The sequence below is a fragment of the Leptopilina boulardi genome, unplaced genomic scaffold, assembly GCF_019393585.1.
Source record: "Leptopilina boulardi isolate dan_hultmark-lab unplaced genomic scaffold, ZJU_Lbou_2.1 LbouV2_305, whole genome shotgun sequence".
Taxonomy (NCBI): Eukaryota; Metazoa; Arthropoda; class Insecta; order Hymenoptera; family Figitidae; genus Leptopilina; species Leptopilina boulardi.
The window spans coordinates 2,293,715-2,307,423 of record NW_026137869.1 but is presented as its reverse complement, the minus strand read 5'-3'; the positions used below and the strand labels follow the sequence as shown (position 1 = coordinate 2,307,423).

At 20.8% G+C, this 13,709-nt stretch overlaps 1 protein-coding gene across 2 annotated transcripts in view; it reads right to left on the bottom strand.

Moving 5' to 3' along the window:
• The window catches only part of LOC127283097 (AT-rich interactive domain-containing protein 5B-like), a 230,308-nt gene that overhangs the window by 58,479 nt on the left and 158,120 nt on the right, over positions 1 to 13,709 (bottom strand). For both annotated transcript variants that reach the window (XM_051307776.1, XM_051307775.1), the window contains one exon: positions 1,457 to 1,708. In XM_051307776.1, coding sequence (XP_051163733.1) covers positions 1,457 to 1,708 — 252 coding nt within the window. The remainder of the gene's footprint in view (positions 1 to 1,456; positions 1,709 to 13,709) is intronic.

Here is a 13,709-nt window from a genome sequence, read left to right as displayed (position 1 = left end):
GGATTATTGACAAATCATATTTTACGATATAGTGATATATATATATTTTTGGCTAACGCGCGCGCGTCGAGAGAGAGAAAGAGAGACAGAGAGAGAGAGAAGCCTTTGATCGTAAAAATAAAAGCGCCTTCGCTCGTGAAACGAAATGGAAAAGCAGAATTTATTTTTAAGTACAAAAATTGTTATATTCTATTTGAATAAAAATGTTTCTTTCTTTCCATTAAAATCAAGAATCAAATTTTATCTCTATTTTAAATGAACGTTAAAAAAAACAATTATTAAATTATTATTAAATTCAAAAAATAAAATTAATAATTAAAATAAATTTTCTTTTCATATAATTATAAATTTTATATATATAAATAAATAATATAAATATAAAAAAAAATTTATTTGATTCAAGAAAATCATTTACTTTGTTTTGTATATATTTGATTAAATAATTTTCTCGATTCAAGTAAAAAATTTAACTAGTTTGAAGTAAATCAGGAAAATTAGTGCATCAAATAAGTAAATTATATTATTTCTTGAATCAATGATATATACTTTTTTTCCAATGTGAAATAATTTTATGAATTAAATAAACTGTATATTAGAACCAAGAATTTTTATATTTGAAAAATATATATCAATTAAATCAAATAATAATTAATAAAAATTTGTCAATAAACTATTTATTATTATTATTATTATTATTATTATTATTATTATTATTATTATTATTATTATTATTCTATTATTATATTATTATTATTATTATACTATTATTATATTATTATTATTATTATTATTATTATTATAAAGAAAAAAAAAATTAATTCAAATATTCGATTACTTGACTATTATCAAATAAATATATTTACTTGAACCAAATAATTTTTATTTGAATTAAATAAATTGTATTTGAACCAATAATTTCTCTATTTGAAATAAATACTATTTAATTGTGTCAAATAATAATTATTTGGTTCAAGTAAATATTTATTTGATAATAGTCAATCGAGTATTTGAATGAAATAAATTTTTTTTTCACTGTATAATAATTATTATGATATTTATTATAATTGTTATTATAATATATTATTGTAATTTTTATTATAATATTTTATTATTATAATTATTATTATAATATTATATTATTATAATTATTATTATATAATATTATTATAAATTATTATTATAATAAATAAATTACTTGAATCAAATCAATTTTTTTTTTTATAAATAAATTTTCCCAGAAAAAATTATTAGTTTTTTTTTTTTTTAATATAATAAAAATTATTTTAAAAAAAAAAAATTGCGATATTTTTTGTAGTGTGAGGTGAAATTAGGAGAAAAAAAAACGAAATTTGGTTTTGTCAATATAATAATATATATGTGATAAAAGGCGGTAACACAATATAAGTAGGTCAATAAAATTTTAGTTATTTGCATTGTGTTGATAATTTTTTCTTACCTCTCCGTGCGTGTCCCTTCGTCCATCAGGGGTGTTTTCCGGCAGGAAGTAGAGCCGCAATGAGGCAAGGGGTGTGTTTGGCCCCCGGCTGTCAAGCCAGAGTAATTGAAGTTCACCGATGCTGACGAGATCGGCGTCGCTCCAAAGTTTCGTCAAGAAAAAACTTCCTAGTCGAAGAACACGACCATTTTCTATTCGCACGGCTTTATAAAACGTGTATGGACCATGGCTAAAGCAAGCACCGCCCAGTAGCTGCAAAAAAAAATTCAAAAAAAAATTATTATTCCTCTCTCCTTTAATTAACATTCTCGAAATTAAAATCTATTTTTAAATTAAGTTCTATTATTTTCTTATATTAAATATTAAAAAAAAATAATAATTTTTCATTAATGTAATTTTCTTTTTTATTTACAGAACAACCTCGGGTTGAGCAGAGGAGAGAAACTATAACGTGAGTAAAAATTTGATTAAAATTTTATTTAATTAAATTTCTATGAGAATTTTTATTGAATTTTCATTTATTAGGAAATTTTTTTTTTTTTACTGTTAAATAAAAAGGAATTTTCTTTTTTTTTAATTCTCGAGGTTAGAAAATAAATTATGCAATTTAAAACGTTTATAAAAAGAGAAAACAAATTTTTATATATATGTGTTTAAAATCCATCGTTTGCCGTATCAAATTGATGAGGGGGAGAAAGAGAGAGAGAAAAAGGAGATAAAAAATAAAGGACAGAAATACCTGGATAGAATGAGGGAAGCTGGGTAAAAAAAAAAAAAAAAAGGTGGGGATATATCTCGGGAGAATATTTCCTGGGCAGTGTATAGGATACATATATACACACACATATATAGAAATTTATATATAAATGTGTATATAGCGTTCACGTATATAAAAGTGATATATGTGTGTATGGGTAAAGCAAACAGAGAAAATCCGCGAAAAGAAAGGAATCGGTCTATAAGTGACACACTGTCTTGCCTCCAAGTTCTCCTTGGAAAAACTAGATTTATATAAAAGCAACTGTGGAAATTTGTATGCTCAAGGAGAAATTAATTTTCACAAAAATTTTTTTTTTTTTTTCTTTTATTTAACGTCAATATTAACCTCCAATGTTTAAATAAAAAAAAATTATTCAAATTTTTATATAACGTTTAAAGAAATAAATTTTTATTTAATTATATATAACCTTTAAAATAACATTTTTAGAAAATATAAAAAATAATATATAAATAAAAATAGAAATAAATGTATATATATATAATATAAAAAAAAAACACTCTAAGAATAATTTCAGTTTTTTTTTTCATTTTGAATTTTCGAAATTGGAAAATTAGATAATTTAATTATATACAAAATTCAAGCACGCTGCTGCGAATATTAACAATGTAACAATCTATCCATAGACAACAAATTATTATACCAATAGGTCGTTAATCATATGGCTTAAATAATTAACCATCACAATATATTCAATATAGTATTTCATATATTATGATATTAAATTTCCAAATATTATATTTACAATTAAAAATAAATAAAGCTTAGAAAATTCAATAAAAAATAATATCAAAATTATTCATCAATAAAACAAAATAAATATTAATATCGAAAATAAATATATAAAAAAGAATAGAAAAAAAAAATGCGTGAATTAAAATCTAATCTAATCTATAAAAGTTGTTATCATTTATTGAAATTGACAATTGTTTGCATCGCATAATTTTGGTCTCTAATTTTTAAGTAGAAAAAGTTTGAATCATTTTTATTTTTATTTTTTTGAATTAAATTATTAAAAAAAAAACCTTTTTATTGGTAGAAAAAATGAGAAAATTTTTGTCGATAGCGTGTAGCAAATCTATTTGAGAGAAATATGCCGCCATCTGTCGGGTGAGGCAAGTAGGAAGCAGGAAGAAAAGAAAAGAAAAGAGAGAGAGAGAGAGAAAATAATGAGAAATACTGCTGAAACGTCACATGCACAATTTCGCCTCTTTTACGATTAATAAAAAAAAAAAAAAAATTTTATTCCAAGATATATGAAATTATCAGAAATTTATATTTTGATAATAAAAATAGAATATATATATAGAGATAACAATTTATTAATTATTTTGTCGTGCTTTTGATAGTTATTAATTAGAAAAAAAAAAATATTCATTTACATTTTAAGAATGCAGAAAGAAAAAAAAATACAAAAAGAGAAAAACATAAACTATCATTTATATACGCATGACCTCCCGCGGCCAACTCAGCACAGTCAATTAATACAAGAAGCGATATTTCTCAACTCCAACCAAGAAAAAGGTATATACATAAAAAAAAATATATATATATATATAAGTGCCATATTTATTTGGTATTAAACATCTCCAAGTTAATGGGATAAAAATAATTTTTATTATAAATGAAAAATTACTGTCCCTTTTTTTTTGAATTTGATATATCAATAATTTTTTATATATATATATTTTTATACTTTTTCTTCATTGCTTTCACGCAGTTTTATAACATACAATTATTATTCTATTTTATCTGCTATATATTTATTTAAAAGTAAAATGAAAACTAGGTTAATATTAATATACTCGCAATTTGTATAATAACCTCATATTATTTTAATATTATTATTATATTTTTTTTATTATTATTTTATTATTATAGTATTATTATTATTTATATTATTATTATTATTATTATTATTTTATTATTATATTATTATTTTTTTATTTAATATTATTATTATTATTATTATTTATATTATTATATTATTATATTTAATTACGTTTTATTTTATTATATTTTTTTATAAATATATAATTATTTATTAAAACGATTTTATAAAGAAAGGAAACAATTTGCAAAAGTATTTCGCGTTAAGTTTATATAATAACCTTGACAATAAATCGAGTAAGATTTCCAGCGGCTTATTTTTCATAATTGAACAACGTGAGCAAGAGTCATGATTACTAAAGTGACAAGAAACTATATACTTAAATGTTGAATTTAAAAGAACGTAATAATGTTTTGTCATAATATTCATATATATAAATGAAATCTAATAATTATTATATACTTTTTCATGTATATTGGTCGATGATTTTTGTAATATATTCATTTATTATAGTCATTATATTTAAAATTAATGACTTTTTTTTTTCTTTTTACATAATGAAAAAACATTTTACACTATATATCGTCACCGTATTTTATATTTCTTTAGTTTCACACTTCTTTTTTTAAATATTATAATTATTTGCTGATCTCGAATATTTTGAAATCGTATTCACAAAAAATACGATTCAATATTTTAATATTATAAATACAACTTTTTTTTAAATAATACAATTATAATATTAATATATAATATTAATAAAATAATTTGTTTATTAATAAAATATTAATAAAATAATTAATTAAATTAATAATAATAATAATAAAATAATAATAATATAATAAAAATATAATAAAATATTAATAATTTTATTTAATAAATAAATTTTCTTTTAATTAGCTGTGAAAAAAAAATTTTTTTTTTTTTCTCTAAACATTTTATTAAATTATATAAAATGTGTTATTTTTCTTGAGCCGTATAATTATTAAGATAAAACTAGTTTGGTAAGAGGCAGCAAATTGAGTAAAGTTATATAATTGGAATCGATACGAGGGCGGGCTTGCGGGAATCTTTGGAGAGGGGGAGGGGAGGGGGGGGACCGTTCAGGGCATAAAATGAGAACCACTGCCATAACTATTTCCAATGTTTTAAAGGTACAGTCATCGACAAGAGTTTCGCATGCGAGAGTGAGAGAGAAAGAGCTTCTCTCTCTCTCTCTTTTTTTATTTTTATTTTTTTTTTCATTCTGTCTCTTTTCCTCTCTCGTTTGGCGGTCGGTATTTATAGCGTTAATCTCGTTTCGTCGCACAGCTGCATTCCCTGCGAAAGCCCTCCGCCATTGATATCACAGTGCCATCGCCTTTTTCCGTTTTCGACACTGCCTTTTCCGCCTTTTTTTTTTTTTTTTTTTTTTTATTCCATTTGTATACATATATACAATAATATGCGATACGATTTCTTTTCGCTCACATATCTCAATAAAGAAAATTTGCTTTTTTTTTAATAAAAGATAAAAAATTAGTTTAATAAAAAAATTTTTTAATTTAAAAAATATTAATTTTTCTCAATGTTTGTACAAAATGTTAAGTGCGGACGAAGGAAAACACGGATATAAATACTTCTTGACTAAGACAGGAAGATAAGACAAAATTTTCTGTTTAAAATTCAATATATATTTTTTTATTATTATAATTATTTATTAATAATAATAATAATGTTATTATTATTATTTATTATTATTAATAATAATGTTATTATTATTTTATTACTGTCATTATTATTAATATATTATTTTTATTATTGTTATTACTATGGAATAATTAATAATTAAAAAAAAATAATTTCAATTTTTTTGTTATTTTACATTTTTGATAAAAGAGATTACAAACACTAATACAAAGGAATGCAAATTACGAGCTGGATATTAAACTTGACGTGAATATTAATTAGTTATATTTCCATGAAACATATGTTAAAATAGTTAAAAAACTGGAAATTTATTACAATATAAAAAATAATACTGTTAAATAATAAATAATCATTGCCAAATATAAATAAAAATTTTAAAAAAAAATAATTTTAATTTAAAAATAGAAATTTTTTTTCTAATAATATTTATTATAATAAAAATAGAGAAGAGAATTAATAATATTATTAGCAATAATAATTATTATTATGATAATTTTTACAATAAAAATAAATAATTGTTTTAATTAAAAATAAAAAATATAATAATTATTATAAATATATATAAATAATGATAATATTTATTATAATAAAATAGGAGAGAATTAATAATATTATTAGCAATAATTATTATTATTATGATAATTTTTATAATAAAAATAAATAATTGTTTTAATTAAAAATAAAAAATATAAATAATTATTATAAATATATATAAATAATGAAATGTAATTAATAATAATAATAATAATAATAATAATAATAATAACAATAATAATAAGAAAAATAATAATAATAATAGAGATAAGTAATGATGAATAATGATTGAATCGATAAATACTGTAATTGAAAAAAGAGCATTAAAATGAAAAATGAAAAATATAAAAATAAATATATGAAATGTGAAAATTGATGAAAAATGAGTAAAATAAATAAAGTACAGATAAAACTGAAAAAAAAAAATGTTTTAACGACTAGTGTGAGAGATGAAAAGGGAATTTCAATCGACCTTCTACGAAAAGACGATGTAAAAAAAATGGGTATTCAGGGGAATGGAAGACGGGATATGGGGCAATGGCCCCCTTCATTGTACACTCCTGCCGCCAGTAATCTCATATACGAAGAGCTGTCTATGTGAATTTTTCTCTTTCCTTCTTCTTCTTCTTCTTCTTTTCTCTCTCTCTCTCTCTCTCTTTCTTTTTCTCTCGCACACACATCTTCTAGTTTTCATTTTCTCTCTTTTCTCATTTCGTCTCTTTACTTCTATATACTCAAACAGTCCTCTCTTTTCAACATTATATTCTCTCAAGATAATATCTGTCTCACTCGAAACTTGTCTGTTTCTCTCTCTCTCTCTCTCCGCAACCCTCCCACCCTCCCCCATAATACAATCCTCCTATCATTCTAGCTCTCTCATATTTATGGTAAACTTTCCCATTCTCTTTCTCTCTTACTCCTTTGGCACAGTACCTCTCTCACCCTCTCAATATTGCGGGCACTTTAAGCCCATTTCACAATGGGTTAATTCGTTCGAAGAAATCAGCTGTCGTTTTTGATAATTTCCAAAGAGATTAATATAGATTAGAAAAGGGCAATAAATTTATTATCGTATTTTTTTTTTTTTTTTCAATTTTTGTTTTCCTTTTAATTATATTTTTTAGGAAAATTTTATTTAACTTTAATCAGATATTAATTTTATTATTAATTTTATTATTAATTTTATTATTAATTTTATTATTATTTATAGTAAAAAAAAATGTTTACAAACAAAAATTTACTTATTATAATTAATTAATGTTTAATTAATATTATAAGCGGCTTTTAAGAATTTTAATCCTTATTTATTATTTATTAATTATTAATAAAAAACAATTTACTTATTATAATTACTTATAATCCCGTGGAGAAATATTGCCAGGGTCAAGATCGGGGCCGGAACAGACTGCCCTATTAGGAAATGAAACGCCGCGCCTGATGTGGCCCTGATTAGGAAATCCTTATTTTCTAGTCGCCCTGATTTTGCTCTGATCAAATGTGGCGTTTCATTCCCTACTAGGGCCCTGATATGGCTTGTAAGAATTTTAATCCTTACTAATTATTTATTAATAGAGGGGGCTGTTCATAAATTACGTTAACAATTTTTCAATTTTTTAGACCCCCTCCCCCCCCCTAAAATAGGTAACGTAGTTTATGGACGGTTTATAAAAAATATTTTTAAACAAAAAATTATACTTAATATTTTCTCGAAATAAAAATATTTTCCAAACAATTTTCTTTTTCAATTACAATTAAAGTAATATAACAATATTATATATATATATATAGAAAAAACTTTTATCAACGTCATGAAAAATGAATAAATTTTTAAAGACCTTTGGGAGCACGCGCGGCGCAATATTTGGGTATATGTATTTTATGTAGGGAAAAAGAAAGAACAATGTCGAAAACAAAAATAGAAAAAAAAGAGAGCGACACAAAAGAGAAGAAGTGATTAAAATACCACACATACACATGAAAAACAAATTACCAAGTGTGTTCCTCTCTGCGCGTTTCTTTTTATATATTATATAGAACTTTCTTCAAAACTGTTATAAAAGGATGAAATCTTTATTGCGTAATATAAAATTTATCAAGCACACAAGAATAAGGTTATAAACGTGAAAGTTGTATTTTTTTTTTTTTTTTTGCCCGGAAAATATTGATGCATTTCATACATAACATAGTCGAAAATATACTGTAACTCTTTCAGCTTCTTTTTTTTCTCTCGCTCGCGCTCAATCGATTTTAACCGGTCTGACACCTCAAAAGATGGAAATAAGTGAAAAAAATTTTTTTTAAAAAATTATGCATTTGATGTTTATATTCGTTGATAAGTAAATTTATCGATAAAAAAAAAGAGATTGAAAAATTTTCTATACATATTTTTAAAGGATATAAATTATATTATTTTTATACAAGAATTATTATTATAAGTAAATTATTATTTATTTATTTTTATTAATATTATTTGTTTTTATTATTTTTATATTTTATTATTATTAATATTTTTCACTATTAATATTAATATTAGTAATATTTTTATTATTTTCATATTTTATATAATTTATAATTATTAATATTTTTATTTCATTATTATTATTAGAATTATTATTATTACTATATTATTATATATTTTTAAAGAAAAAAAAAAATTTCTTATTTTGTTGCAGGTTTCAGTTTATGTGATAGATATGTGAGTACAATGATAATTTATTAATTTTTTCTTATTTATTATAACACAATAGTTATTGATTAATTTAATATAGTATATATAATAATAATAATAATAGTATATATAATTTAATAATATATTTAATAATATATTATTTATTTTTTTTTAAATTAATAAATGACGATTATTATTTTATTACTATTACATTATTATTATATTATTTTATTTATTAACTTAACAATAGAATAAAAGTAAAATTGAAAAATACTTTTATAAATGGTCCATTTTTATTATATATATATATATAAAAATAAAAAATGGCGCGTGATTTATTTTAGCACATAGCATCTGCCAGGCATTCTATATATATATATATATATATCTGATAGTGATTTTCTTTCGAGTATTTGTGCACAACAGAAAAATCTTTTTACTATATATATATTATATAAACTTTTTCAGCTTCCTCTATCGCGATCGACACCCCTTTTTTCAAACTTTTAATCCGATTTCATATTTTATAGTTTATACTTTATTTTCCATTCCGTCGCGCGTTTTCTCTGAAAATTCTACGTATATATTTTATTTATATTGGTAAAGAGATGACGTGCAGAGAATTGGAAAAAAAATAACAAAAATGCAATTCAGCACTACTCAACCAAATATATGTAAAAAAAAAAAATGAAAAAATAGAACATTGAAAGAATGAACAAATTAATTATATTTGCTTAAATTATTCTCAATAATAAAAAAATAAATAAATTTCAATTTGCATTTTTTTTTTTATAATAATGAAAAAAAATATGATTTTAATAAAAACAAAGCTGAAGTACGCAATGTTTATACATATAAACGATTTTTAAAGAAATAATTTTTTAAAATGAAAAATTCTATAATTTTTTGCCTAAAAAATATATTTTTTTTTATAATTTGTTGATTAATGAAAACTACAAGAAATATTGTTTAGGGAAAAAATTATAAAAATTTTAATTTAAAAAAATTATTTCTTTAAAAATCGTTCATATATAAACGTTGTGTACTTCAGCTTCGTTAATAAAAGAAATTCGTGAAAATTAATTAATAAATAAATATTAAATAATGAGAATTTTTTTTTAAATAAAAAGAGTATATTTTTATAAGAAAAATTTATCGCGTAATTATTATTTCTCGAAAAAAGAAGTTATATATACGACGAATGCTATCAATTTTTTTTTTTTTTTTTTTTTTTTTTTATCATTTGCAAACATACTTGTTTTCATTGAGAAAATATTTAATGTTCAAAATATGAACACAATTATGAGTAAATGCAAAAAGAAAAAAAAGAATCGATATGAAATCGATATCAAATTTCCAAATTGCATTCTTTTAAAAAAGAAATTTATTATTATTATTATTAATAAAAAATTTGCAAATCTTTGTGAACGAAGCTTTAAATTTTACTAATACTTAAATCGGCAAAAAGAATGAACAATGTATTTGTGAGTGTATATATATGTATGTAAAAGCTACCCTCCCATGGGTGGATATATACGCGCGAGTAACTTATCACACAAACATACACATCTATATGTAGACACATTCACACATTATTCGATACATGGAATTTGAGTCAGGTATATATATATATATATATATATATATATATATATATACATTTACAAACACACGCAAACACAAACGAAATAGATACACTTGACACGTCGGCACAACACCTCACAAAGCACTTGTCTTAGTCACTTAAAGATTCATTTCATTTTTTTTTTATTTTTTTTTCAATTTTTGAAATTATCAACATTTTATAAAAGTAATAATAATTTAAAAAAAAAAATAAAAAATAATTTCTTTTTATTTATTGTATATATAATATATTTATTTATATAATAATATATTAGTATATTATAATAATAGTAAAATTAATAACGAGAATAATAATAAAACTAATAATAATAAAATTAATTATTAATTATTAATTGAAATAAAAAAAGTAAAATTTGTAAAAATAAAAATATAATAAAAAAAATAATATTAATAATAATAATAATAATACATATAATGATAATAAAATTTTTTTAAAATAAAAAGTAATAATATGTATATTTATGAAAATTTAAATTTTTTTCAAATTTTACTTTATAAGACCTTGGAAATAAAGATAAATAAATTTTTCTCTGCGAATAAAAAAGCATATTTATTGTCAAGATAAAAAACTTTTTTCTAGCTACGTAAATAAATATTTTTGTATTATTTTTTTCAAGTGCTAAATAAATTCATGACACTATAATTATTGTTTTTTTTTAATGTGATTAACTTTTTAAAATAAGTATTTTATATATAAATATATATTATATATAAATATATATTGTATACATATAATAAAAGAACTATATAATTACACATCGCAGTATTGAAATTAGATAAGAGAAAATATAAATGATTTTTTTTTAATGCTTTTAGGAAATTTATACAATGACACGTTTGATTTTTTTTTTTTTTTCTACTATATATCTCTGTCGAGGGGAATTCCTTTGTTTTCAAAACTTTTTCTTTATTTTTTTTTTTTTTCATTATTAAAAATAAAAAAAAATTGAGCTGCTATAGAAGTTTTTTTTTTTTTTTTTTTTTTTATTTGAATATTTTTAGGAATTACAAAGCACTCATTATTATCAGTTTTTTTTCGAATAATAAAAATTGCGCTTTCAATTTATTCTCTCAAACACAATGTTGTATATATAAAAATTATGCAAACCAATATAAAGCAACGGTTCAGGGCAATTGTGTTTATTATTACTCTCTCTGCGTGTGTGTGTGTATTTAACGTTTCTTGTTTAAAAGAAATTGTTTAACAAATGTTAATAAAATATTTAATGACTTTGGGAAAAAGTATATGCATATATTTACGGAATGAAATAATTTATCAAAAAAAAAAAAATTAATATTGAAATAATATAAATAATAATAATAATAAAATAAAAATAAATAAAAATACACTTAAACTTTACTAAAAGTTCAAAATAAAATCCAATTTTTTAATTGGATCTTACTGAGCTGCCTTCATAGAGACTGGAAATTGTTAAAATAAATGCGACGAAACTTCAAATAACTGAAGTTTCAGTCTAAAATAAATAATAAATAAATAAATAATGAAATAAATAATAAATAAATAAATAATGAAATATAAAATAAATAAATAAATAATGAAATATAAAATAAAATAAATAATACAATTTTTAAAAAAATCTCTAATAAATTTTATAGGAAAATTAAAAAATTAATTAAAATAAATTAAATAAATAAATAATTAAAATTAAAAAAAGTAAAATTTTTTTTTAAAAAATTAAATTAAAATACTTTTTATATGCCATATAATTACAATTAAAAAAAAAAATTTCTCGTGGTGTGAAAAATATATTTTTTTTTTTCAAATATATAAAATAAAAAATTTTTGCAGCACTTTCCGCCATAGTTTATTATTTCTCGAGCCTTGGAAGATCATTATCGTTATTATTCTCGTAGATTTTCTTTATACACAAGTCAACTCGAGTTTTATTGGCAATAAAGATTCGGCAACGTATATAACGGATGCGCGAGCAGTCAGCTCTCTGACTTACATCCGGAACACGAAAACGATATAGGCGCGGGGATATAATAAAAAGAAAGGTTTTCATTTCGAGATTTGTTATATATTTTTTTTTTACATATATATAAAGAAAACGCGCATTTGGCTGAAAAACAATGATTTCCCGTTTTTGTTTTTTTTTGTCGTAACACGATATTCGTTTATAAATATAATAATAATAATAATAATAGTAATACTAAAAAATAGGAAAGTCGAGATAAAAAAAAAAAAATTAATTCAATTTGAAAGTTTTGTGACATAACAATAAAAAAAGAAAAAATAATACAGAATAAATTAAAATAATCGATATAGCAATATTACAATTTACGTTATTAATTTTTTTATTTCAATAACTGCTTTTAGAAAAATTGTTTCTTTGTTATTAAAAAAAAAAAAAAAAAAAAAAAGAAATTTACTATTTTAGAAAAATTGTTTTTAGAAAAATAATTAATTTTTAAATATTTCAACTGTTTTCGCATTTTTTTTTTTCGTGACTGTATTTTGATATCAGTATATTATTGAATAATAATTTTTGACAAAAAAAAAAAAAAACTTTTCTATATTCGCGGTTAGTTAAATTTGACGGACTTTGACAAGGGCTTTATCGTTTGAGAGTGTAAACCGATATTTTCGACGCCTCGATGAATACGAGCCTTTTAGTTGATGCGCATGTGTATATTATATATATATATATATATATAAAATGTAAAACAACACGTTCAGGTTTATTTGTATGGATAATACGCCACATTTTGTTGTTAGTGCACTTTGAAAACTTTCTGCATTTGTATATATATATGTGATTAATATTACGTGAAAATGCAAATTTTCATGTGTGTATTTAAAACAAATTATATGATAACATTTTAATGACACAGTAAAAATAATGATAACAAATTTAAAATATTATTTTACAATGCAAATTAATTATAAATTAGCAAAAAAAAAAAATTATTTTCAATCATGATATAAATTTTTTTTTTTTATTAAAATTTATAAATTTAATTAATTTATGTATATTCAATATTATATATAGAATGAAAATTATTATTATTATTATTATTATCGAAAAAGAGATTTCAGTTGAAAGTACCGAGATAATTAATTGAAAATTAATTAAATTATTCTCTT